The sequence below is a fragment of the Ammospiza caudacuta genome, chromosome 2 (genome assembly GCF_027887145.1).
Source record: "Ammospiza caudacuta isolate bAmmCau1 chromosome 2, bAmmCau1.pri, whole genome shotgun sequence".
Taxonomy (NCBI): Eukaryota; Metazoa; Chordata; class Aves; order Passeriformes; family Passerellidae; genus Ammospiza; species Ammospiza caudacuta.
This window is the reverse complement of record NC_080594.1, coordinates 90,966,233-90,992,838: the sequence shown is the minus strand read 5'-3', so window position 1 is coordinate 90,992,838 and position 26,606 is coordinate 90,966,233. Positions and strand designations below refer to the sequence as shown.

The window sequence follows — 26,606 nt, the reverse complement described above, 5'->3', positions numbered from 1 at the left end:
TGGCCATGAAGAAATGTAAATAAACCAAATTTCAAAGCAGAAACTGTATAAGGATATTCTTCAGTATAGCATTTGCCAGAGTAACCCACATTGTGCAAACAATCATTACAATTTCTGTCTGATCTGAACATCTGTTTTGGTTTTTTCTCCCTGAGTTTTCCTGGACCAAGTTAATTTCTCTCAAAATATTTGTGGGAACTGAGACTCCAATTTGCCTTTTCTCTGGGGAGAAAAGTCTAGTCAAGCACCTATCGTTCCTTCATCTTCTCATTTATTGTGTTCTTTGCTTTCACTGTGGCACTTAAATGTCACTCTTAAAGTTCACTCTTCTTTTTTGCATGTAGGAACTGAGCACTCATCTCTTCGGTGTGCATTAATAGTGTTTTGGAAGTTTCCTCAGTGCTATTTCTTCCCTTGCCAGCCCAGATCTTACAAGTTCTTGTTACAGCTTGTTCTCTCCACTTTCCTCTGATGCGTTTTCTTAAGCCAAGTCTGACAATTTACCTTCTCATCTTGTTTTCCTATACCATCTCCTTTCAACAAAATTCAAGCTCTCATACTAAAATTCATATCCAATAAAGAATAGAATAGAATAGAATAGAATAGAATAGAATAGAATAGAATAGAATAGAATAGAATAGAATAGAAGCCTATGTTAGGATCAAATAACAGCCTGTGTTTCCTATTTACACTTTAAATCTTTCTCTTGCCACTAGTTGGACTGCATTTACTGTAAGAACTGTGACCACAGTTCCCTACCCTACACAAATCTCAGTCAACACTAGCTTCTTATTTCCAGTAATCTGTATTTTTAAAAGAACACTTCCTGCAGCTGGTTTCTTCCTTTTTACTTACTGTTTTTACATTTAACCCATTTCTGGAGTGATGTTGATTCTGACTAAACTATGTGTCTTTAATTTACTTACAAAAAAACAACCAAACAAAAATCAAAACAAAACAAAAAATCAACAAACCCCAACCAAACCCTAATTTGAACATTTTTGGAATCACTGAAGTACTTTGAGATTTTAACCTTCTTTTTGCTAAATACTGAATTTGTGCTTCTTCCAAATTGTGTTGCTTGTCATCGTTCAATAAAGCTCACCTTTTACCTGCCTTTTCACTGCTACCACCTCCACATGCCCTCTAACATCTTGCTAGATGCTCCTGTTTCCTTCTCCTCTTTTCCCTAACTTTTTACATTAACTCTAATTTTTCTATCTTCTTCCCTCAGCTTCTAAGTTCTCCACAGCCCGTTCCACATTACTTTGTCTGCTCAGTCTCGTCTGTCTTCTTGATTTTGCTACTTTAATCTTCTTGTCACTATGCTCAGTGCCTTTGGAGAGGATCCTAACACTGACAAGTCTTATTTTGGGAGAATGCTAGAGAGTAGCTTCAAGGAATACTTTGGGTTTGAAGGTATTTGTTTCTTTGTTGGTTAAAACACTGCCTCTGGAACAGAAATGGGAACATATTGGCCTTGATGCTGACACAGAACAGGGCAGTTCATCAAGCTCGTGGCTTTTCCCTGTGATATCTTCTGCACAAACTACTCCAGGCTCTATTAGGCCCTGCCTGTGTCAGCACCCACAACATATAATCATGATTAGGAAGGACATCAACAAAGTTTGACAATGTTGTTCGACAACATAGGTAACAGTGCAGGAGCACACAACTGTTGTCTTCTGAAGGAAAACAACCATTCAAAAAAGGCTGCTAGCTGGTGGAAACAAGTGATTCGTTTTAAAAGCTGGGAAAAGATACAGATGAGTTCCATGAAAAAAACAGGGGAGACTCTGTGTTTATTCAAGAAGAGGCATATGTCAAATACTCCTATTTAAGGGAAACAAGTCCATAGAACGATCATGTCTATTCGGTACTTTAATACCTTAATTGTAGTTTTCCCTCCAGACACGGTACAGACCCTGTCACCATTTTTCATGGCTCTGGAACGAATGTTCATTTCCCTCAGCACGGGCACCGTGTGTATCTGACCGCGCGTAGCTCCGTTCCCTTTCCCCGGCATGTCAGTGGAACCGCTGTGTTCTTTGCTGGCTTCCGGCCACCTCTTGTTCCCTTGTGTCCTTGCTTCTGGCGCTCCAGCCTCCCTCCACGCCTCAGGAAGCCATGCTGCACCCTCGAATAGGGCGAGGTGTGCCCCGGAGGGTGCGGTGGTGACTCATGTAGCTTGACGCGTGTGTCACTGCCGGGGCTGCTGTGCCGGACCCGGGGCCGCCCCATGGCAGGGTCCGAGGTCGAGCAGCCCCCGAGGGCTCGGTGGCGGGGGCAGGCGGGTGCGGACAGGGGCAGTGGCCGCTCCGGGCAGGAGCCGCCTCAGGGTGATCCCCGTGGGCACCGGTTGCGTGCAGGAGGCCGAGGCCGAGCTGTGCTTCTTAAACAGCCCCAGCAGACCGGGGGCAATGGCCACCCTGGCGTGTATTAGAAATAGAGTGGCCAGTAGGGCTGGGGAAGTAATTCTCTTCTTGTACTCAGCACTGGTGAGGGCACGCCTCGACGCTATGTCCAGTTCTGGGCCCCTCAGTTCAAGGATATGGAGGTGCTGGAATTGGTCCAGAGAAGGGCAGTGGAGCTGGTGAAGGGGCCGGAGCACACGTCCCATAAGAAGCAGCTGTGGAAGCTGGGTTTGTTTAGCCTGGAGAAAAGGAGGCTCAGGGGAGACCTTGCCATTCTACAACCACATGAAAGGAGGTTGTAGCCAGATGGGGGTCGGCCTCTTCTCCCAGGCAACCAGCGACAGTACGGGAATACACAGCCTCAAGTTGCACCAGGGTAGGTTCAGGTTGGATACTAGGAGGAATTTCTGTACAGAAAAGGTGTAAAACATTGAAGTGAGCTGCTCAGGGAAGCGGTGGAGTCACCTGGCCTCGGAGTGTTTAAGGAAAGACTAGACGTGGGACTGAGTGCCATGGTCTAGCTGACATGGCGGTGCTCGATCACATGTTGAATTCGATTATCTCAGAGGTCTTTTCCAACCCAATTGATTTCAGACTCTGTAGCTGCCGCCGGGACGGCCCCAAGCCCCGCGCCGCCATTCGCCCCGCCCGCCTATCTAGTGTGCCACCCCCCCTCTCCCGGCATGCCGCGGGGCGGGGCGGCCTGGCCCGGCCCCCTGCTCGCCCTCAGCCGCGGCGGGCGGGCTCCGCCCCGGGCGGCACCGCGGGTACCTGCGCGGCGCGGGGCGGCCGCGGGACACAGTGCGCCGACGGCGGTGGTGGCCGAGCGACCTGCGCACGCTTCTCCTGTCCGCGGCGGGGGCGGCCGGGCCATGGTGCGTCGCGCCCGGCTGGCGCTGGTGGCGGCGGCGCTGGTGGCGCTGGGGGTGCCGCCGCCGCCGTGCGCGGGCGCCCGGGCGCTGGAGTGGTACACGGCGTGGGTGAGCACGGCCTACGTGGAGCCGCTCAGCAACCGCACGGTGCACGGCAGCACGGAGAGCGGCCGCTACGGGGACAGCTCGCCCAAGGAGAGCGCTCGGGGCCATGTGGGCATTCCCCGCGGCGCCTCGCCCCGCCACATGGAGGGCTGCGCCCCCGACACCGACTACGACGTGCCGCTGCCTCCCGGTGGCCGCGGGACCCCCGAGGGCGACCCACCGACCTGGATCGCCCTGGTGGCCCGCGGCGGCTGCACTTTCAAGGACAAGGTCACCAACGCGGCGCGGAAGCGGGCGGCCGCTGTGGTCATCTACAACGAGGCCCGGTTCGGCAACAGCACCGTCTCCATGTCCCACCTGGGTGAGCTCCCCGCGCCCGCCGAGGGGTCCGGGGGATCGCTTTGTCTAACGCCGGCCCGCATCGCTGATGCGGCTCTGCGCGGTGAGGAGTGGGGATGTAGGGAGGCAGAAATCCCTGTAAAAATGGTACAGAAAACCGGGATTTTGTTTTCTCTTTCTGTAAGCCACGCTAGGGAAAAAGCCGGGACCGTCTTCTGTCTCCCAAGTTACGGGCCGGTGTCAGGGAGGAAATGCGGCACAGCCATCGGGACCGGCAGCCGTGTGGCACACTGGGGTGGGAGGCTTGGATTTCCTTTAGCGGCACCTTCTTGCCTGGTACCCTCTGGCAGAATGGCTCCAGCCGTCACAGGTAGGCCGCTTTCTGCAGGCCGTGTGGAAACGCAGCAGATATCCCGGAGATGCCTTCAGGTGCTTTTGAAGGTACAGCTGTAGCTATTTGAAGATAGCTTTAGAACAGGCTTTGTTGTATTAGCCTCATCGTCCTCTCCTGCGCAGGTCTGTTGCGAGTGAGAGCGGTAAGCATCAGGTAATCCTTAAACGCTCGCAAATGCATTAGGAAAACTGAATCCTGGAGAAGGATGTTGGCTTGTCTCAGCGTACCACTGCTGCTGTGTAGCCTGCAGAAAGGTTCTGTGATTTTTGCTGAGATAGGAATCCAGATGTTTTGTCACCACAGTCCCCGCTTGGGCTATGACACAAAAGACTTGCTGAGTTTTTATGGTTATGACAATATTAAATGCTTAAATCAAGAGGTGAAAAAAGCCTCAAAACTTGGCAGTTAAATCTATTTGCTTTTGTAGATTTTTGAAAAACTAGGAGGTCCTCAGAGGAGGATGTGAAGACAAGGCAAACTAAGTAAAAAATTCTGTCAATATGTGCTCCACATGGTTTTGCTACAATGAGTTTATTAGTGCCCGGGCTCTCATTGCTAGTTGTGAGGAAGGGAAGGGCCAGGGACTTGGGTGAAGTAAAGCCATAATGTGATTCTAAACGAAACAAACTTATTTTCCTAGTGTAGTAAGCTGAAAATCTCAGCTAGGGAGCTGTTGCTGTATTGCACGTGTGATTTATCTATTGGAAAACACATCTCTCCTCTTGGGATACCCAGTGGCACCAATTCGGGGGTTGGAATCATGATTATTGTTCTTAGCCTGCTGCTTGCTTGAGATCAGCCTGGCCCATTTCGTATTCTTAGTTCACTGTAAACGTGGAGGTGAGATGCTAGATAAAATGAACCTTTGGTTTTGATCCTAGGTGATGATTAAGATACTTTGTTGTGTAATACTGCTTTCATCTGAAACAGTTTCTTTTTGTGTTTTCACCCTGTATTGGCCGATCAGTACAAATTTTTTTCTCATTCTTCTCTATTCCCCATTGTAACATCTCATAAATATTATTTGCTCTTTTGTTTAATTTTTTTCTGCTTCTCCCATTTTGCTTATTTTACAATTTAAAAAAAAATTCCCTTTTCTGCTGTCATCTTTGTGCTACAGAAGACCTTCTTGGGCTTAATACTCAGTTTTGGACTTCACAGTGCAATTACGTCTGCCAGTGGTGTAAAGAGAAGTGCTCTCTGACTGCTTGTTGGGTTTTTTTTTCCTTGAATTGGCAGAATGGTGCTGATGAAAGTTCCACCTATGTAGAGAGTGTGATCTAGTATAGTGCAATGTACAATAATTTAGTATAGTACAAATGTACAATAATACATTTGTATTTATACTGACTTCATAAATGCAGGTTTGACCTTAGGATTGTTTGAATGGGATTATGATATATCGCAATATAATTACGAGCTGTAATGTAGTCATTAATGCTTGTTTCATGGTTGACACTTTCAAACATGCAAATGTTTAAACACTTTCAGTGCACTTTGGGAATAAAGGGAAGAGGTGCTGTTGGTGTTTTAAGTCTTAGGTTATTTGAAGGGAGATGATGGAATGGTCTATGGAAGACTGGCAGGCAAGATTGTGTGAAGTAAAGCTATAGTTAACAGGATCTACATTTTCATTTCTGTGAAGGGATTTGTGAACTGGCACATAAGGAAGCAAGCTTTCCTTCTGGGAGGAGTGCTGAGGATAAATACTCTGGGAAATCTGCAGTGCAGTTACCAAGGAGTGGAGTTACATGCATAAGTAAAATCCGCTTAATGCGTTTGCAATTAGTGGCGCTGAAAATGATGTGAGATGGAACAGTGGTTATGGCTGGTAGACATGCAGCCCAAATTATGTGAAGGTGATAGCTTTTGTGATCTCAGTGCCATCTTTTCGTTCTCCTCCTGGAAAACCCGCACTTTGAATTTTCTGGGACGTATGTGATACATGCGTGCTATTTTTTGGTTGTCTTTTGGTGTTTTTAGGCATGTTTCACCCTGAGTAAAAAGAAAGGTTTTTGATTAGGTGAAGAAATTATTTCTTATAGCTAGTGTCAAAGGGTTTAAAAAAGGACAAATGTTCCAAATAATCTGTATTTTTCCCCTTGTAATCTTCATGAGTGCAGTGAGTGAGGATGCTAACTAAAGTTTTGGAATAAGAGAGTTGAGAATTTCAATGTGTAGCCTTGAAATCCTGCCCCTTCTTCCAAAAGAAAGTTCTGCAAATGTGACTCTACTGATGCATCTCATTTCAAGCCTTTGCTCTCTGTCCAAATTATTGTTCAAAATGCTGGATGACTCCTCTCCTTGAGGAAAGTAATAGTGACACAATTTCATGTGTGGCTGAGAAGATTTTTCCATTGAAAATCTCTCATTTTACCCAAATTACTTGAGCAGTTGTACTTCATTTACTGAATCTGAACTACATAAATTCAGACTTCAGTTTTACAGACTTGGCAGGCAGTCTTAACCCTGTTCATTTTTGGTGATGATGGTGAACTTAATACAATACAGAAGCTTCAAATTGCTTTCCAAAGCATAAATAAATATTGCACCTAAATATTAGCTGGGAGTGGGTTGGAGAGGAATCTGGAGAGGCAAAGTGTGGAGTGTTGTAGAGACCAGACTAAGGCGAGCCAGAAGCTCAGTTCTGGTTCAGAAGTTAGGGGGAGCAGAGGTATATTGCAATGGAAAGAAAACAGGGTCTTCTGGCTCTGTAGTTTTCCTGTTATACTTCATGCTGGGCACCCAACCATCTCTGTGTCCCCTCCAAGCTAGGAATTGGTGGTCCTGACCAGAACATGTTACCTTATTGTATGGAATGAAATGAGGTTTTGCTTGACATGCAGGGATGGGAGGCAGTGGCTGTAATAGTTTGAGGTAGGTCTGGATTAGGACTTGAATTCATGGTTTGTGGATTTAAGGGAAGCTTGGGACTTAATTTGAGTGTATGACTGGCTACATAATGAAAATGGTCTTTGATTTGCCAACATACATCCAACTAGTTCTTTCCTCCATTATCATGTTTTTTTTAATGCACATGTATTGGACAAAACAGATGTAAATTACCTTGTGCTCGTGATTCTGTAAGTCCTTGGCATCTCCAAAGCAGCAGAGTCAGAGTTATTTTGGCATGTAGTTCAACTCTTTGTTACACTGCTTGCGGCACTACGCAGGATTCTCAACTGGTGCATAATCTCTGTGTTACTGCTGTTTTCTGCTGAAAGTTTCTGGTACTGGAACTGCTGAAAGGACAGTGGCTAACTTTAGTAACACATGACTGTATGATGTTAAGCTAGTAATGCTGTTCTGAAGAAGCAGGAGTAATTGCTTATATCTGTCTTGTAGGTAAAATGCATATGTGTTGGAGCTCAGGTGGAAAGAGTATGTGTACCAGTGGTTAAAAATCCTCCTTGAGGCAGGTGAAAATACAACATGAACCAGGGATTAGGTGAGATGAGTTTGGGGGAGATGGTTAAGACAAAGCTTGTTATGAGATTGTTAAGAGTACTGTTAGCATTTGTTTGGAACAGGGGCTAAAAAGAGTATTTGGTGTTAGTTGTGGCAGTATTAGTAGAGTACCTATGTTTAAATAAAGCAATGGACTGACCTTAAACATTTTTACTAAGATGGTGGAACTCTGGGAGCTTTCTGACATTGCTCAGGAGGACAAAAAGAAGGGTGTGTCTGTGATCAGTTTCCGGATGACAGAAAACTATTTTCTTCATCTCTAAGCATGAATGGGAATAAATGTAGTTTGGTGTGCCTGCAATAAGCATCTGTACCTGTCCTACTACTTCCTCATCAGTAGAGTTCTGGTTTTCTTTTGCAAGAAAATACTGGGAGTCATAGCAGTAAAACTGTCTGCAATGGCAGGAAACATACCTTCATCTTCAGACTTCCAAATTTGCCCATTTTTGCAAGTATCCCAAGGATCTGCCAGCCCTGATAATGTTAAAAAGCACAGACCAAATTTTAAGTGGACCAAATTTCACTGAAGCATCAATCAAATCTAGAAAAAAATTTTTTACTCTAGCAGAGTAAAGATGTGATTATTTATTGTAAAACTAGGAGGTTATAGAAAGGCAAAGCCAATACAACATGCTTTGAGTAAAGGCATATATGTGACACTTGAAGTTTTCTTTATAAATGTGATTTGAGGTGTCTGAGTTGTGTGGCAGTTAAAGAAGTTGATGGAATGACTCACCATCATTTCAGTCTTCGAATAATGAGTTTCAGAACAGCAGGCTAAAATTAGCAAGGAATGAGTTAAAACCCTTAGTGTTACAGGCTGCTCAGGGCAACTGCTTCTCTGGGACTGCTCTTGTTCCTTTTGTAATCATGGATTGCAATTATTCTTCTCTTCTTCCCCTTCTGTCTCATGACCTTCAAGGCTTCTGTGTTTAGTTGCATGCATTTTATATGGCAGGTTCATCACCAAATCTTTAAAACTGTTAAAATACTTTTAATGGGTATTTATTTTAAAATATTAATTTGAAAAGTGGAAGGTTCACACTGTCTAGCAGCCATTGTGCAAAAGTAGCCTGACTTTCATTTCAAGGAAATAACTTAACTGTCTGATAGTTGGGCATTCTGGTGACAAAGCAGAGAAGGACTATACTTCTTGTTGTGGGGATTTTTAAATACTTCATCATTAGAAATAGTGCAGAGAATGAAGTGCAAGATTAAACTGATTTAAGATTTCAGGACGGAGGTGGGAATTTACTGATTAAAAATCCAGGCTGCCTCTAATCTTGAAATTTCCTTTTTTTCCTTAAGCTTGGATGAAACCACATAAATCTTTCCAACACATTGCTACTGTTCCCTGGCCATCCTTAGGCACCCCTCCTGTTATTTGTAACTCTTAAAATTGATGAAGGACAGGGGACCTAATTTCTTGATTTAGGAATGGAGATAGCAGTTCTTAGCAATGTAAGATAAATTCCCATTTTCATATGTTTTTCTCTTGCTAACTCCTTGTGGAGTTGTGCAGGGTCAGAGAGCAGAGAGTGTTTCACACTCCTCTCTGAGTTTCATGAGGCTCTCCGTTAGTGCTTTTGGTGTAACTGTAACTCTGTTAGGAAAAAACCCACTTTTTTGCTGGGTCTGGATCTGGCAGACACAGGTGTAATGGTTCTGGGATGGTTGTGTGAAGGTGAAGTTGAGAAGGGAGGTTTCTTCAGCTAATGCCTGGAACCTTTAGTTTTCATCCAGACCTAACTATATATGCCTTATGGGGGGAAGAGTTCTACATACACAAGTGAAACTTCTGCAAACTTCTTGGTAGCAGAGTGGCCAGACTGAAAAGCTGTCACAGCCTGACAGCTTTTTTCCTTCCTCAAATAAATGAATTTGGTTTAAATAGTTCACGCAAATAACTTTGTCTTAGTAGGCAGAGGTGGCTGAGGCCAGAATGCAGCTTTGAGTTTTGAAAATCCCCATTTGATGTGATGCTATAAATAAGGAAGCCATTTCTTCTGGCATAGCTTCTCTGTAAGGAATCTAACACAGCCAGAAGGAAAAAAGGCTTTAACCCTTCACGGGGAGGTTTTGTTGCAGGTAGGTAGTCTTTTGTGAATCTAGAAAAGGTAGCTGTAACATTACAGCTTTAGATTTTCAGCTAGGAAAACCCCTCTCTATTTCTTCCTTTCTCTCTGAATCAAGACTAGTCTCACTTTTTCTCAGAGGTAGGAGAGCAAAGTATGAAGCTGTGACTTACCAAGGTGGCAGCAGTGTTGGTACACACAAAGAACTATTCAAATAGAAATAGAACAGTGAAAATGTGACACTTTTAATAGGTACATTTGTTTGTAATTTGTTTTGTCATACTTGGGCTAGCTATTTCTGAGAATACTGGGTATTTTTTTTCTTCCAGAAAAAAAAAATGGAATAAAACACTAGTCACAGAGGCCTTTGGATTTTGCTAGTTGGTCTTGGTAGTATCTTACTAATTTTGGTGGCAGTGTGTTGCCTAAAGGTTTTGGTTTTTTTTTTTTTTTTTGAAATTAGGTTTCTTTCATATGAATTGAGAGCTCTAGACTTCTAATAAATTAGAAAAATCCTTTTGTTCGCTGCCCCCAAAAAAGTCACAAAGTATTTCTTGACAAGTCCTTGTCATGAAGTCTCATTACATTTTGAATATTTAGTATTAAAGAATCTGTAAGTATTTCAATGTTTAAAATGATTTCTTATTCAATTTATTATTCAATATATGAATATTTTTCTCTTTTGTTTATATATCCAGTGTAATTGGGCTATAGATTCAGATTCAAACTAAATTAAAGTGTCTCACTGTGATGCTCACATACTGTCTCCATCTGCAACTAAAATTCCCACTCTGACAAATGAAAGACCAGCTGTTCCTGAGCTGCAAGCTAGAACTGAAGCTGCTTTGAGATGGCTTGTGTGTGACTCGTGTGGTTTTTTGCATGGTTCCACATCTTACCTCGCTGTGGAATGATGACTATAGGCCTTGAATAGTTAAGATGCATCTGTTGAGCTTCATCTTGTGTTTGAGAGTTTTTGAAAGTAAATAAAGGATTCTTTATCAATAAACTTTCTATCAGTTCTGCTATAAGCACAGGAGGCTTTCCTATAACTTTTCTTGCTGATCTTAACTGAAGAGGCCAAATTACCCTCAAGCAAGAACACCTACATTTTTACTGTGACTACTGACATTTTTTCTCTTTTTATTCCCTCCCACAGGAACAGGAAATACAGTGGTGATAATGGTTGGCTATCCAAAAGGAATAGAGATACTGGAGCCAGTCCGAAGAGGGATTCCAGTGACAATGAGCATTGTTGTTGGCACACGACATGTGCAGGAATACATTAGTGGGCAGTCAGTTGTGTTTGTAGCCATTGCCTTCATCACCATGATGATTATATCCCTTGCCTGGCTCATCTTTTACTACATACAGCGTTTCCTCTATACGGGATCACAGTTTGGAAACCAGGTAAATGGAGCTAATGGCACTTAAGAGTATTTACCTCCTCCTTGTGTCAAATCAGTTGCCTAACTCTGATTGTTTATTGGAGTGTTCTTGAAGATCTGTGCCTTCTTCCTATTTTGCTAACTGTGAATGCTGCTCAGCAACAGTCAGTAAGGCTAATAAGCACTATGTTAATTGGCATCACAAGTTTGACTAGTTATAATTATTAGATGCTCATATGAAGTAATGAGAAATACATTTAGCCACTTGTCAACAACAGCTTCTTATGTGATCTGTCACCTAACTGAACTTCCTTCCTTTTGGCATGAAAAGTTATTTTCATTCTTCTGTAATTTTCATTTTGAAAGTACTAACTTCACTAACCAGACTTTTTTAATGGAAGGAGACCATGGTAAGTTTTTCTTTTTTAATTTTCTTATAAAACCCACAAGTTCTTCAGGGTAGAATTTTTAGTTCTAAAGTTTTCATAAAACTACTTTTGGTACTTGTAATTCTACAGCTCCACTGTAGAGTTATTGAATTACAGCAGCCTAGAAGGTGTATGTGTGGTGAGATTCGGCTCTCTTGGGCTACTCAAGGTACTGAGAACAGTGAGAGTACTGAGGACATTTGGAAGGAGTAATTCTGCTCCTTATTTGCCCTTCTCACATTTCTGTACTTAGAAGAAAAAAAAAGCCAGCTTTACTTTTTTCCCTGAGGAAAGTACTTCATCATAGAACCGCTTAGGCTGGAAGGGACATTTGGACTCCTACAATGAAGAGAGCAACTTATATGGAGTTGTTGAGGATGCAAATCCATCTGAATTTTGGAAATACCTTAGACTGGTACTTACCTCTGCTTTTCAGCTACTGCAGATAGGTTCCTCCATGATCAGCAGCTCTACCGTTTGCAGGTTTTTTTTTTTTTAGCCTCAGTTCAGGAAAAAATATTGCTTCAACTAGTGCTTAGCATGTGGACTTCTCCTGCCTTTTCCTTGATGATGTAAATTCTAGCTTTGGGGGAGGAAGGAAGGGATTTTTGTTCACTTTCATAAGTCTGAACTCTGTTTAGGACTTAGAGGACTCTTCTAGGAAAATACTTAATTTCTCTTTTCAATAACTGAGGATAACACACAGGGCTTCTGTATTGGTTAACCTTGTGGTCTCCCTGAAATTTTGGTTTCCTAGAGTCTTTTTTACTAAGCTTTAAATCTTAGCATTTACTTTCTGACAATACTTTTGGGAAAAGAAAATTTTTGAGAAGCATTTATAGAAAAGGGATGCGTTTCTGTGTTGTAATAGTTGCTTGGTGAAGAAAGTTGCTTCTTCCTGTTGCCTTTTAAATAGTTCACACAGAGGAAACTTCGTGTGCTTTATGAAGCATCATATTGTGTACTTTAGTTTTAAGGATGTGAATGTGATGTTTCTAAGAAACTTGTGCTACAGACTCTTAATAGAATTTTGCTATTGTCATCCAAATGCCAGTAGATTTTGCCAGTGCTTGTCATCTGAATGCCTCTTAAACAAATGAATCTGTCTAGCATTAGAATGTTATGCCCTTTTCTCAATTCTTTCTCTTCTAAAATAGCCATCAAAAATAAAAATGATGCAAGGTTGGAAAGTTTTGACTATATTAGTAGAGATGTATCATTAAGAGTCTTAAAGGAATTTTGGAAACAAAAAGCCACTTTCTAACCCAAATACTGTTTTGCTTGGCTTATGGACTCAATTAAAACTAAAACTTGTGAGTTAAATATGTTGTGCTTTAAAGCAAGCTGCAGTGTAACTGCTAACTGAAGATGGGTGTCTTAAGATTTATTCTAATAGCAGTTTAGCAGTAAAATTATAGAAGGTCTTCTTGGTACTGAAGAGGAAAACAGGACTGTGCAGAAAACCCTGAAGAGGTGAAACAGGCTTCTGCTGCTGGTTTCGTCCATTTGTGGGAGACCTTTCAGACTACTTATCTTTAACATCATAAAAATTTTAAAAAATCACAATTTTCAGAGCTATACATTGGTGAAATTATATATGTCATCATAATTCTTACAGAGTGCCATTGTGGGTCTGGGGTTTTTATTCCTTTGTGCTATTTCTTTACTGAGGGCTTCTGCTAGACAGGTCAGCATCTGTCAACTGGGAGTGTTTAGTTTCTCAGTTTCTTGCAGTAGCTAGCACTTTGTCTTGGATTACAGTACTGCTTTCCTATCTTGCTTCCCCTCTAAGCATAATTATACTGCATGGAAGTCCAGTATGGTGCATCACGTCTGTAAAGCCTTTCTTGTCACCTCCTTTGCATAATGTGTCCTTTGAGTGCAAAGCTTTGTCCAGTGCAGGAGACAGTGTTTAACTGAGTGGAAGTATTAATAGCTACAAGCAGCCTTTTGACCTGGTGGTCAGCTGTAGGCTGCCTGGCAGGATTCCACCTTCTCCCAGGCTGCTGCAAAACGCACGGTGTGCTTGCTCATGGGCTTGCCTAACTGGAAGGTCTGGTTATATGGCTGTTGCTACAGCTCTGCTTGCCTCTGAAGCCTGCACGGGTTTGAGCTTTGCTGTGTGGGAAGGGCCTTAGTGCCGGCAGGGCAGTCGGGGTGCGGGACCGTGACCGCCGGTGTGCTCGGCTAACCCCGCACGGCTGGGGCTGCTCCCGCCAGCAGGGCGCTTGCACAGCCTCTGGGGTGCAGCTTACTGCTGCCTGCAAGTGTTTTATAAACTAGTTCATCGCCCAGAGATCAATTCAGTTTTTTAGATGCATTTAGAAGACTCAGTAATCCACCTGGAAAGTATTTAAAAACTTGGAAATATAATTCCTGAAACTAGTCTATACTAACACTTAAAATCTTATTTCAAGGGACATAGAAAAGAAACCAAGAGAGCCATCAGCCAGCTTCAGCTGCATACAGTGAAACGTGGAGAAAAGGTAATTTGGTGTCTCTGGTTATTGCTGTAAGTTTTAAAAATGGTTGTAATGTTTTCAAAGAATTTAAACTAAAATTACCACAATGTAATTGCACTGTGACATACAATTCTAGGCTTATGCCAGGGCCTATGCTTAAAAGGCAGAATTTAAAATGAAGGAGTCAAATTTGAACTACTTATGAAATTAAGGCTACTTTGTTGCAAATAATATCTGGTCATCCAGAATGATAGGGGACTGGTACTGTACAGATGAGGAAACATTTGTTATCTTTTCAGCACTTGAAAACATCAACAAGTGGATTGCAAAATACTTCCTCACAGTTCTTAGAGCTGATGTAATGTTCTGTGTTCTTAAAAGAACATTCATCACCTTATTGATCAGAAGGCCGTAAAAATATAAAAAGCTTTTAAAAATAAAACACTTGTTTCATCTTTTGACATATAATATGTTAAGGAGCTGTGTAGGCTTAACCTGAAGCAGAAATTTTTAAAAATATATTTCTATGTTATGAAATATAGCTAATCTAAAAATTAAAGCAGTTTTCAGGAAGTTGGCTTTGACAGCATATGGCCTTAACTCAGCTGTATTAGAATAACTGAAGTAGAAAAGCCAACATTTTGAAAGAAAATATTTTAGTTGGAGTTTCAGGAGTGCTGATCCTAGATGCAAAATTAGCTTCTGACTAGATTTCTGCTGCTACATAGGAATTTATTCCCCCTCAGCCCTTGTTTTACTTGATGAGTTTTTATTTAAGGACTGATTTATTTGGAGATGAAAAACAAGGATTAGGTTATTTTTAAGTCTATGAATAAAATCAAAGTGAGAAAGGACATTGATATGTAAAAACTTTAAAAGAAGGAGTCTAGCAGAAGCTGTTCTGTTCAGGTCATGTGCTACAGAGGATATGTCCTTCATTTAGTAAATCAGTTTTGAAACTTAAAAAAATGTAAAAGGATCTTTGAACTTCCTTGCCTTTTCCTTCTATGCTTTCAACATGCTTAAATAGTTTTACAAATATTTCTTACTTTTTACTAGATTATTTTTTGATGGAGTTTAGCATATATTTCAAGCTGTGAACAGAGGGATATTCATACTTCAATTCATACAATAGTGACATTAGAGATCAAGAAAGACAGAATTGAGCCCAAACTTGTGTAAAGCACTATCAAAGCACAATGTCAGCATAGGAAGAAAGGGACATAGAAGGGTCATGATGTATGTTAAAAACCACACAGAAGATGTTAAGAGCTTTTAAAATTGATATTCAGTAAGATCCTCCAAATAAGATTTGTATTGTGTGATTTTTGCATTATACAGGGAGTTCCTTCCAATAAATAGAGCCTTGACTAAAGTAAATAAAATGGGGGAATTTGTTGTTACACCTTATGCTGATTATTCCTATGAGTGCCACATTCATTAAGAAGAGTAGAATGAGATAAGGTTAGAATCTCTGTGTTAAAATAGAGCTTTTGTGTGTGGTAGATCTCATTAATTTGAATGATTTGAAATCAACCTGCTATCAGCAAATTTATGTGACTTACTGATGCAGAGGTATTTTCGTGAACTAGTATAAATTTGTCTGGACATTTGTCCTGTCTTACTCTGTAAATGTACATTTTTTTCTTTAAATATTTCCTTTCAGACATTTAATAAGAGTCTGTTTCTTTTGTTGTGATGCAGTACAGTTATCCCCACTTGAGGTTGGGATATTTAACTAAAAATAGGTCATATATTAAAAGTGTATTTACTATCATGTAGATTTTTCCTGAGAAGCTTATGGGATTATTGTAAAATGGACACTCATTTGAGTATGTGCTACATATGGTGTGCTTGGATTTTGCCTCTTGTACAGAATGAAAGATAACTTGTTATAGAATAAGCACTTAACTTTGCTTACATAAAAAAAAAAGTCTTAATGTGATTTATTTGGGAATTTAAGGAATTAATTGTGTAAATTGATAGTGTGCAAAGGAGGGAAATATTTGCCTTGAACTTTAAAGTTTCCTTGCAGAACTAATTAGTTTAAATGTTTGTGTTGAAACTGAAGTACTTTAGTAAGTTGTAAATCAAAAATACTAATTTTTTGGGGGATGAAAGCAGAGGAGTTTTTCCACTGTCTGTTCTTCTAATACTTAGAATTTATGCAGCCCAATTAAAATTGGATTAGTTTTCTTGTATTTGGAGCTATCCATCATATTTACACTGCAACTCTAAGCATGGCTTCAAGAAGACAGTGAGACCTGTTAGAAAAGATATTTAACCCTTAGATAAAAGTAGAAGTGGGGAAATTATGTTCTGTCTAGTGTGAACTTGGAGGAAGATTTTAAACCCAAATTGCATACTTGTGTTCTCTTCTGGCTATGAAGGAATATCTGCTAGGATGTGGTAGAAGAGGTTTGTGGGATTCAACCCCCAAAATCTCTTCCTGCTCTTGGAAATCTTTGGGGACTGCTAATTCAGGATTAGGTTGCACACTTTGATTTGTGCTGATCTCTTAAAGTGTTTTCATCTTATAGCAACCTTCAACTGAAACATTCCTGTGCTGCCATGAACAAAGCCAGTGTGTGAGACTTATTGAGTTACTTAGTAGGCTATGTATAGTTATTTAAATTAGAAAATCTGGGTTTGGCTGCTTATAGTATTTGATAACTTGATCAAATCACCTCTTGATAGAATCTCAAATTAAATGAGGTAGATTTTTTTTTTATTAGCTATACCCTTTGATATATTTTGCATTCTTTGAAGCTAGCTATTACATAAAGCTTGTTCTGTAATGAGTGTGAATGTTATACACTTAAATGTGTTGTCATATTTAGGGTTTAGATGTTGATGTGGAAAACTGTGCTGTGTGTATTGAGAACTACAAACTGAAGGACACTGTCCGAATTCTGCCATGCAAGTAAGTTGTCATAGTTATTCTTTACTCTTTAGCATGTTTTTCTGAAGAAATGGGATGAATTTCCTATAAATTCTTCTGAACCTCTGGTGCCAGAGCTGAAGCTGCAATTTGTATGGCCTGTTAAACGTTGAAGGGCACTGTGAGACCTTGTAGCACTTCATATGTATGTGGGGACAAGGGAGCAGTTGGGATAACTGTAGGAGTGAAGTAGAGCTTGCTTAAATTAGAACTGCACACTGTTGAACTGATACCTGCATGGTGTCTTTGTGGTTATTAGCATCTCCTCTTCAGAAAGCTGGCATGAACCAAAGGTTTCCAGAAACATGTCTGTACTAGTAAATTGAGCAGCAGCTAATTGTCAAGATTATAAAGGAAAGGTTTATTTTTAATGTGTTAACTTGCCCACTGTTTGAAGGAGGGATGTGTGGCTTTCATGATAAGTTCTAAAGAGCATTTCTTTTCTTTAGGCACATCTTCCATAGAACATGCATTGATCCTTGGCTTTTGGACCACCGAACGTGTCCAATGTGTAAACTTGATGTTATCAAAGCTCTGGGATACTGGGTATGTTGCACACTACTTTAATCTTCAAAGTAGAAGTACCGTCTAGGAAGCAAACTTCATGTAACTGTTCAGAATGAGAGCAGCTGTTATTTGACAAGACTTGAGAAGCTGGGCAAAGATGCAAAGAGTAATTGAATGAGAACCAGAAAATAAGGGAATTTTATGGGCAAGAGCTTAAATATATTGAGCAGCTTATGAGTCTTCTTTGATAACCAGTATTTTCTATCTCCAGCTGATGATGTTAAGGAATTTGAAGCAGAGGTGATGCTGTTTGCTAAGGCTGCAAAAATATAACTGAATTAAATAAATCTAGAACATATATTTGATGTTGTTGAGAATGTGATTCAGAGGCAGAAGTTATAGTTTTCTACATAGAATGTTTGTATACTTCCACATATGCCCCATGATTTATCCCTGTAAATGAGCTGGTACTTAAAACCTTCCTAAAGACATTCACCAGTAATTGGTTAAGTAGAGAAAATGATGTGCTCTCATTTCTTTCTGACAGCACCAGAAAAGAGAGATGAAGACACATGCGGTAGGTTACTCAGTCACTGTTGATAAATAGTCTTGAGTTCCACTAAAATGCTATAGGCAAGAATATACCTCTCTTATCTCCTACTGATCTACAGAGATCTCTAGAAAACAGAGATGGCTTTTTGGTTTCAGGGCCTTTCCTTTCATACACTAGGTCTGTGTTTTGACTACCTTTTCTCTTCATTGCAGAGACTTACCAGATCTGTGGAAGAATGTTAGGAGTTACTATTTTATTTTGGTAAATGGGGCTAATACTCTTGCTATGTAATATGTATATACCAGATTTTGATGCTTCTGTGAGTTAAGTCAAACTTTACCTGGGAGTTGCAATCTCGTTGTCATGTGGAATAGCTATTGCTACTTTAAGATTGTTATATTAGCAGCTTGGTTTCTGCCCACATTGAATTCTTGGGGTTGATGTATCTTGTGTTATATGCAGAAGGACTTATCTTTTTGAATACAGGCTGGAAACTGAAATACTGACACCTTCAGAATAATTATATTCCCTGAATTTGTGCTGTTGCAGAGGATACTGGTACTAAGCCCAACCAGGAGCAGTAATAACTCCTCTGCTTTTTGGCTAAAATGATTTTTGGAAAGCAGATTGAATGGGATTATGTTAAATAGAGAATCCAGTTCATTTTTCTAATGAAATGAGGCAAATGGATCCTGTGTTTGCATCAGTTGTTCAAGTCTCACTGAAGCTAATAATGTGGGAAACCATTCAGGAATTTTCTTTGAGCTTAGTTTTCAGTTTGATCCAGGTTGCACAGTCTAGTCTGTGGAGCGATTGCCTGAATTTTTTACTGATGTGAAGAAAAGAAGTGCAAAGAGCAAGGCAGCTTCTCTCAGCACTGCGCTCTGAACCTACAGAAAAGAATGTGCAGCCTTACAGAAATATACTAAACCTTCTGCAGAGAGGCTCAAGGCTCAGTTCAGTTATGGACAACAAATACTTCAGATGCTTTCACATTTTTAAAGGCTTGAAGTAGAAAAAAGTCACTAAGTCCTATGATGTGGCTTTTGTAAAGAGCAGACTTCACTGATGTAGTTCTTCATTATGCTATTTTTTATGAGAGAAAGAACTGCATTTCAGCATGTCTGACTGATTTTGTAGAGCATTACTTAATTTTGTAGTTTCAGTTCTTATTTAACTGTTTAAGTTTTGGAAACTAAATCATTAATGCCCCCTCCCGTTTGCAAATGTAAAGATTGTGTTCAATTGTATCATGTCTGTAGCTCATTAAAATTCAGTATGTTTTAAATTATGCTGATTTGATGCTAAAGAAAGAATCAGCCCAGAATTTCTTAAATTTTAAGATGGGCCTTTGCTAGTTGTTTGAAGAAGGAAAAAATACTTGCTAATAAGCAAAAAGAATAGCTATTTAAACTGCAATATAATTGCTTATGTATAATTAACATCAGTATATCTATGGCAATGAAGGTAGTCTGTTTAATTGTAGAAACAGAACTGTATGTATAGAACTTTGATCCATTCTGAAAATTATTTCAGAGGTTGTATAGCTTGTGCTATACTATAGGTGAAATAGATCCCTTTGCCTGTGATGCAGATGTTGCATTCCTGTAAAGTGACAAGCCAGTGTTTTTGGAACAGACCTAAAGTTAGGTTGGAGATAGAGGAGGACAATATTTGGTTCTGATGTAAATGTTTGTTCAACCTAGTAAAAAAAAAAAAACCTGGCCAAGTACTATAGTGAAAAAACAGGTCTTGGAGACTTCTGCAAACTTAAAGAATCAATAGGTTTCCTTGGTGGGGACTTTGTATGTGCTGAGCCTGCTCCTAGCCTTCAGCAATACTGTTGCTACAGTGTTGAAGTAATCCATCCAAAAGGCTGACTGTGTGGACTTTTCCTGTTTCTGCTCTTGGCTTTGTGGTGGCTTTGGAGAAATGACTTCTCTTTTGGTTGGCTTTCCTTCTTGCAGTCAGACAATAACCTTGAAAGTGGACAATATCAACACTATTCCCAGGAGTGCACATGTAATAGCTAAAAAATGGTCTTTTTTCCAATAAGGTGAGGTTACAAAAGGTGACACGGAGAAATGTTGAAGTCTGATGGTAGGCATAAGTGACAGTTAAATATGTTTACTTTTGAAGGGGGACCCTGAAGATGTACTTGAAGTTCCAATACCTGAATCCATAAGTGGCAGCGTTTCAGTCGGAAGTCTGAGTATTGCTTTGCAAGATGATGACAGAAACGAAGGGAGCGAATTGTCAGCTTCCTCCACCAATGAGTCTGTATTGCAGTGTACCAGCTTAAAAGAGGATGCAGGGGAAACCACAGCATTGCTTGGTAAGTAATGCAGTGTTTCACTGCACAAATCTTAGCACTAGGCATTGCGTTAGAAGCCCTTCTCTAGCTGGTGTGAGCAGTTAGTACTGCAGTGCAGAGCAGACTGAGTGGTGTCTCTGGTCCTCAAAAAATACAAGCAGATTTTCAAGGAACTCTGTCAAGCAGCAAATAACTGGACTTAGGGGAAAGAAAGATGTAAGCAGTGTCTTGAGAGGATTACCCAGAGAATCTCAAGAACCTGAGGTATATATGAGTATGAAGTTTTTAGCCAGGGTATGGATTAATGTAACAGATAAAGCATATTAAAATGGTAAAACAACAAACAATTTTTCTTTTAATTCCTGATTTCTAGATGTGGATGCCAGTAATAACCGGCATGGAGAACATCTATCTAATGGAAATTCCCACTGAACTGCTTCATGGAAGATATCTTGAATAGACTTTTGAAGAACTATTATTTTTTATTTAATTAGTATGGACTTTTGTCTAGTGAACAGAAAAAATAACAATGTAAATTATTTTACCTTTCAAACTTTTCTAGCTGGTGTTCCAAAAGGGCTAATAACTAAGAATTTTGTACACAGGAGGATTTTATAAAATCTCCTCTGGATGTCTCATCCTAAAAAGAAATGCAATAACCCTTTTTTCTGTAAGCGTTGTTGCAATGTCATTGTGTTCCAGAGGGCTGTAACAAAGATGAAGACTAGGCAGTGAAAATAATGTAGACTGTGTAATGGTTAAATATTTTGGATGCACTATTTACATTCAGTATGTACACATGAAGAACACTTACAAGCTATGACTATTAAAATGTTCTGAAAGTTCTGAACTGTTGTAATTGGAGATGAATATTCTCAGAAAAGACATTAACCTTGAAGGAATCAAATAACTTAATGGATATGCTGCATATCCTTTTCTTGTGATGGAAAAATTGCTGGTTGCAACATGTAACAAATACTTATTCTATCTTGTAATGTGTTCTACTCAGAGTGGATGCTGAGAAAAGGAAACCTCCATCTTGCTAGCTTTCTATACTGAATTTGGCAGTAATAGGTTGTGCTAGGTGGTCTTCACGTGCTGAGCATGTAGACATTTAGTATATGCACACTGGTTACCTCTTTCAATCTTAAAACAGAGGTAAAGGGCTAATTATGGCTAAAATATATTTATTAGTCTATTTATAAGAATTTACATAATTTCTTCTTGCTCCTGTTCCCATCCTGACCCACTTTATGTACAAATGGAAATGGTTTCTTAAGAAATACAAAGGTTGGGTTTGTTTTGCTTTTATTTTCCTTTGCATAGAGATGCTGGAATTCTCTTGTATATTCCACATTAGGAGTTTTGACTGGGTTTGCCATTAGCTTTTATTCCTTTCTTTTAGATTAGCAGTACTGTGCCTTATAGTAAAACACTTAAGAAATCTGAAGCATCTGAGAGTAAATATAAACCCTGGAATTTCCCATTATGACCTCTTATTCAAATATTTATATACTGTAAGTGGTATAAGGAATTGCTAAACTGTTTTGTAAAGAAATGTGTATATTTAAAACATTACTTAAGGGTGTTAAGTGAATTGTTTAGGATTTTAGCATTGTCATATTATAAATAATATGCTACATTCCTCAGTTTTCTTTTGTAAAGCTGTTGCTACAGATTGCTTAAAACAGTGTCTTTGACTAGACATTTGTTTTAGAGTGCATTTTGTTTTTAAAATGTATATTGGGAATGTTTTTAAGAAAATATGCAATTCTTTTTCTAACTTACATTGAGCTTCAATAGAAGCAATAACTTTTTTTTTTTAATTTTAAAATGAATGTTCCAGAAATGACAGAGGGGAAGATATAATCTGAACTTCTACTTTGCAGAGCAGATGTTTCTCCCTAAATTTCCTTCAAAAAAATTCCTGTTAATGCCTACTTTAAAAAAATCTGCCTCTTCCCTGTAGGAGTATAACTTTTAGGTTTACTGGAAAACTGTCAGGTTGTAGTTTTGATGTCACCAGCAGGTGCAAGTTTTTGTGATGCCTTTATCTTACAAGAAGCACATGAGAATGGAATATGACTGACCAGCCATCTCCAAAACTGAACAAAAAAATAAACAACTCACAACTAAAGCAGACAATGTGTAGGGACACTTACATCTCCAAAAGAAGCTTATCAGCATTTCCAGAACTGCCTTTTTAACTATCTCTTCAATATTAAAACTAAGTCTTCTCCCTCTTCTTTAACACAAAACTGAACATTGATGTAGTAAATGTTGAGAGGGTTTAAATTCTAGCTCAAGGAGGAACCAAAAGAGAAGTTATCAAGAGAAGTGTTGTCAGTCTGTGGATTGTGTCTTGCTGATACCTACAGCACAGTATTCATTCTGGAGAGGAGAATTGCGGTAAGTACTTGAGCTTTTATGTAATACCTATAAAACCAAAAGCTTTTCTTAAGAATTAAATCTGAGATCTGGCAGAAAGATGGAAGAAAAGCTAAGGAACCTGCAAACTGAAGTGTGCTTATAAAATCTGGTGCATGCTGACTTAAAAAAATATCCAAGTGTGAAGACTCCTGAGGTCTGTTTCACATGCTGGCACTGCACCTGTTTCATTTCAGTCATTCACAAAAATAGTTACAGTTGTTTCAGTCAAATAGGTTTGCACATAGTTGATCTTTGGTACAGCTAAGTGTGGTGGGGCCAGCTGTGCTGCTGAGGGGTGATGACAAAAGGCCGAATTGCAGTGCCTCCAGCAAGCAGTTTGCTCTCCTTGGAAGCACAATGACAAAACTCATCCGAAGCGAATCACTAGTCTGACCTCAGTCAAAGAGCTGACATGCATTAGTAAAAAGAGAGGTGGGATGAAAGGTACAGGGCAGGAAAAAGACAATCCAGGGAGCTTAAAACAGTAGCAAGAGAAGCTTAGAATCAAGAAGCGTAGGATCTGCTGTTTCAGCTTATCTGTTATGTTGAGTAAATGGGTGTGGGCTGCTGTGGGTAAATACAGGTGCACAGACTTTGCTAATCTGGATCCCCACTATTGGATCAAACTGGTATTGCTCATTTCTAACACTTAACCTACCAAAAGCTTGTATGAAGATCAGAACTAATGAGTGATTTTTTCACCCTCTCACTCCTTTTTGTAGGGTAGGTGCCTCCTGACTTGCTTCTCTTCCATTTGGGGAAGCTATAATCTGCCTCTGCTGCTTCAGCCATATCCTGCCAGGTGTGGGAGCTGCAGCTGTGTGTGTTGTGGGCTCCTGCTGCCTCCCCCCGCCCTCATCACTTTTCCTAGCTGCACAGTTTACATAAAACATGCAGGAACTTGTCTTGAACACTTCTGTCCCTTTGTTAGATTTTGCTGTAATCAGGCAGAGTTCTGCTTATTGGAGGCATTCCTGTGGTATCATTATACAAAAATCTAAATTGCAGAGCTCACAGGAAGTCTAAAGCCCCTCAATGGTGATCCTGAATAAATCACTTGGGAAAAATCCCTAGCAGGACTAGGGGATGCTGATTTTTGTTAGTGTTGTGTTAATTGGTATGGCTTTGCTACTGCTGCTCTTTCTGTTAGGGAGAAATTTAGTGAAGTTAAGTGATTTTTTTTTTTTTTTTTTTTTTTTTTTACCAAGGGAGCTATGAACATGTTAAAATGAGTTGCTGTCTTAAAGAAAAAACTGGAGGCCCCTCTTTGTTTAGAAATTTTAGTTTATTAATAATAATCTACATATGAGAAACTGGAAAAAACTTGGTAGTAAATAATTGTCTAAACTGTCTTTCAGACTTGATAGCATGCAAAAATGAACCATAGACATTTCAGATCTAAAAGCATGTTCATGGTTTAATTACTTGAAGTACCAACTTAACTGGAAAGTCTGGATTTTCTTTTACTAATGACTGCTAGACTGGATTCTTCTTTGGCTCTAAGCAGCGCTTGGAGGAGATTCTTGGCATGTACTAGACAAGTTTGATAGGATAGCAGTAATTCCTTTTCCCTGCCTCTTACCCCCCACATTGCATGTGAATGTAGTCCAGTAGCCTGTTGCCAGTAATTAGGACTAGATTTTGGAGGTCTGCTGGAGGAGTTGTAGGATAATTTGCCTACAGTGGAAATGCCTTTAATCCATGCTGACTTTAAAAAGTGCATACCAGTATATTACTGCCAAAGCTGACCTGTTGGGAATTCTGGTCCTCTTTAGGTTGTAACTGGCACAGAGAAACACTATTGCACCTTTGTCAAGTGTTGCAAAGCTGTTTTTTAATTACCTATTGGCTTGGGAATGGTCATTCAGGTTTTTTGGCCATCCTGCAAGATTCCTCTACAACCAGCCTGTTGTAGTTGGGCAGAGTCCAATGAGACTGTCCCCTTGGGTAAGTTGAAAAGATGCAGTTTTACAATAGGGCCATGGTGGAATTACAGTTCCTGAAATGGAGTATGATAACTTAATTTTTTTTTAACTGAATGCCTGTAAAAAATTGTAACATGTCTTTAAGACTGATCTTTACTGGATGTGCTCTTTTCTCTCACAGGTGATATGTGAAGATTTGAGAATTGGAATTGATTAAAAGTGCACAAATCAAGCTGAAGGCTTTTGGTTTTGTTCAGTATGGGTCCTGATCTCTCCTCAGATATCCTACTGTGTTGCAAAACTTAAGAAAGTTTTTAAAATAGAATGCCTTTATAATTGCATGTATTTGTGTGAAGAGTGCATTGCCTGAGACTGTCCATTATACTTCCATGGAACCTGAAGTTCCTTTTCACCATCTGAAACATGGTAATGTTACTGCATTTTTAAATGGGCATATCCTTAATTCAGAAGAGCAGAGTAAGTTTCCATCATTTTGTTAGTCTCAAGCTTAACTCCAAAACTTTGAAGCCACCTACTTCTACTATAAACATATACCTGCAGAGAACTATTTGAATTTGCTAGTCTGTAAAAACCTATTCACAGCAGTCTTTTATTGTAACCTTGAACTAATTTGGTTGCATTGTTTGGATTAAGCACTTGTCTTTTCCATTGTGTATGTACAGTTGTAAGAATGTCAAGTTATGCATTGTTGTTGTAACTTAATGGCTAAAAGCTCAAATTCCATAATAAATTATACAGACCTTTTAAAAAGCAATGTCTGATAAGGTGGAGGGTTTTGTGTTCTTTGGTACACTTAGGATATGGATCTGAAACACACCCCACTAGCACAGCACAAAACAAGAGTAACTTGGTGCTGGGTAGCTATGGGGGAGCCCCTTTTAGCATGTGGTGCTCTCCCCATGTCACCAGTACCTGGCAGGGCTGGGCTAACCCTGGCTGGCTCCTTTGTGAGGAGGGGAAAAATTGATGGAAGAACTTAAGGTAAGAAACAGTTACCAATTGCCATCACAGGCACAAGAGATGTGACTGTGAGACTGATGGAGATTACTTTGAAATGGCAATAAATTAGTTTGAGAGTAGGGTAGTAGAGGACTAAAACTACCCCTGTGTAAGCTGACACTTCTGTCTTACTTCTGTCTTCCATGGTGGCAGGATTGGGGTGGTGGAGGGGATGAACCTGTTACAGGTGATCGCTGCTGTTCCCTCCTCACCCTTCTGCCCTGCTCCATCCTGAGCTCATTCCAAGGAGTTCTGCAGTTCTTTAGGAACTCCTTCAGTGTGGATCTTCTCCATCAGGTATGGACCACTCCAGGGTTATCAATGAGCTGTCACCAGCCTGGCTGAGGGGCTCTGCTGTGCCAGCTTGTCCTGGCTGGGCCTGGAACAGGGCAGCCTTCTTCTCACAAAGGCCACCCTGCACTTCCCCAGTACCACAGGACTCTGAAATGAATATGGCTCAGGCATATCTATGATAAAATCATAAAATTTCTTGGTAAGTCCCTAATCCATGGATTTGTCACAGAACTAGAAAAATTACATGTATCTGTGTAACTCAAGCAAATACAGTGAAGATGCAGAACAGCTAGGCTTTGGCTGTAATATCATAGTAGCACTATACTGGTCTATGACACTAGTCTAAAATGTATGTGTAGCAGTACCCCTCCTAAACACAATTATAGTCAAATTTGGCTTCAGCTTTAGTAGATAGAAAACATTAAGGTATGATTTTAAACCTGCTTGTGCTCTAAGTGTTGCCACTAAAAATGCCTGATAGCAAATATATTGGGTTTGGAAGTAATGTCAAGAATTAGAACAGATCTTAAATAAGTGTTACTTTATACTTTACTTTTACTTTTTTTTACACTTTAACTGGAAAGCTGCACAAGTCTAAGCCCTAGTGACTACAGAACATTTCTTGCAGGACTTTTTACTGAAAGACTGTATTAAATGAGACAAGAGACTGCAAATCC

At 40.0% G+C, this 26,606-nt stretch overlaps 1 protein-coding gene and 1 non-coding gene across 3 annotated transcripts; both read left to right on the top strand.

Moving 5' to 3' along the window:
• Positions 1-3,240: 3,240 nt before the first annotated feature.
• On the top strand, positions 3,241-25,371 carry RNF149 (ring finger protein 149). 2 transcript variants are annotated; one of them, XM_058823804.1, is made up of 9 exons: positions 3,241-3,752; positions 10,827-11,077; positions 13,901-13,969; positions 16,786-16,868; positions 17,336-17,432; positions 17,941-17,970; positions 20,086-20,281; positions 20,634-22,669; positions 24,797-25,371. In XM_058823804.1, the coding sequence occupies exons 1-8, from the start codon at positions 3,287-3,289 to the stop codon at positions 20,690-20,692; spliced, it is 1,251 nt and encodes a 416-aa protein (XP_058679787.1). In that variant the 5' UTR covers positions 3,241-3,286; the 3' UTR covers positions 20,693-22,669; positions 24,797-25,371. The 2 variants fall into 2 exon arrangements, with proteins under 2 accessions (XP_058679787.1, XP_058679795.1); XM_058823812.1 differs by lacking the exon at positions 17,941-17,970.
• LOC131555010 (small nucleolar RNA SNORD89) lies at positions 22,978-23,090 on the top strand. Its single transcript, XR_009274505.1, has one exon. It is a non-coding gene; the product is annotated as a small nucleolar RNA SNORD89 (small nucleolar RNA).
• Positions 25,372-26,606: the final 1,235 nt, after the last annotated feature.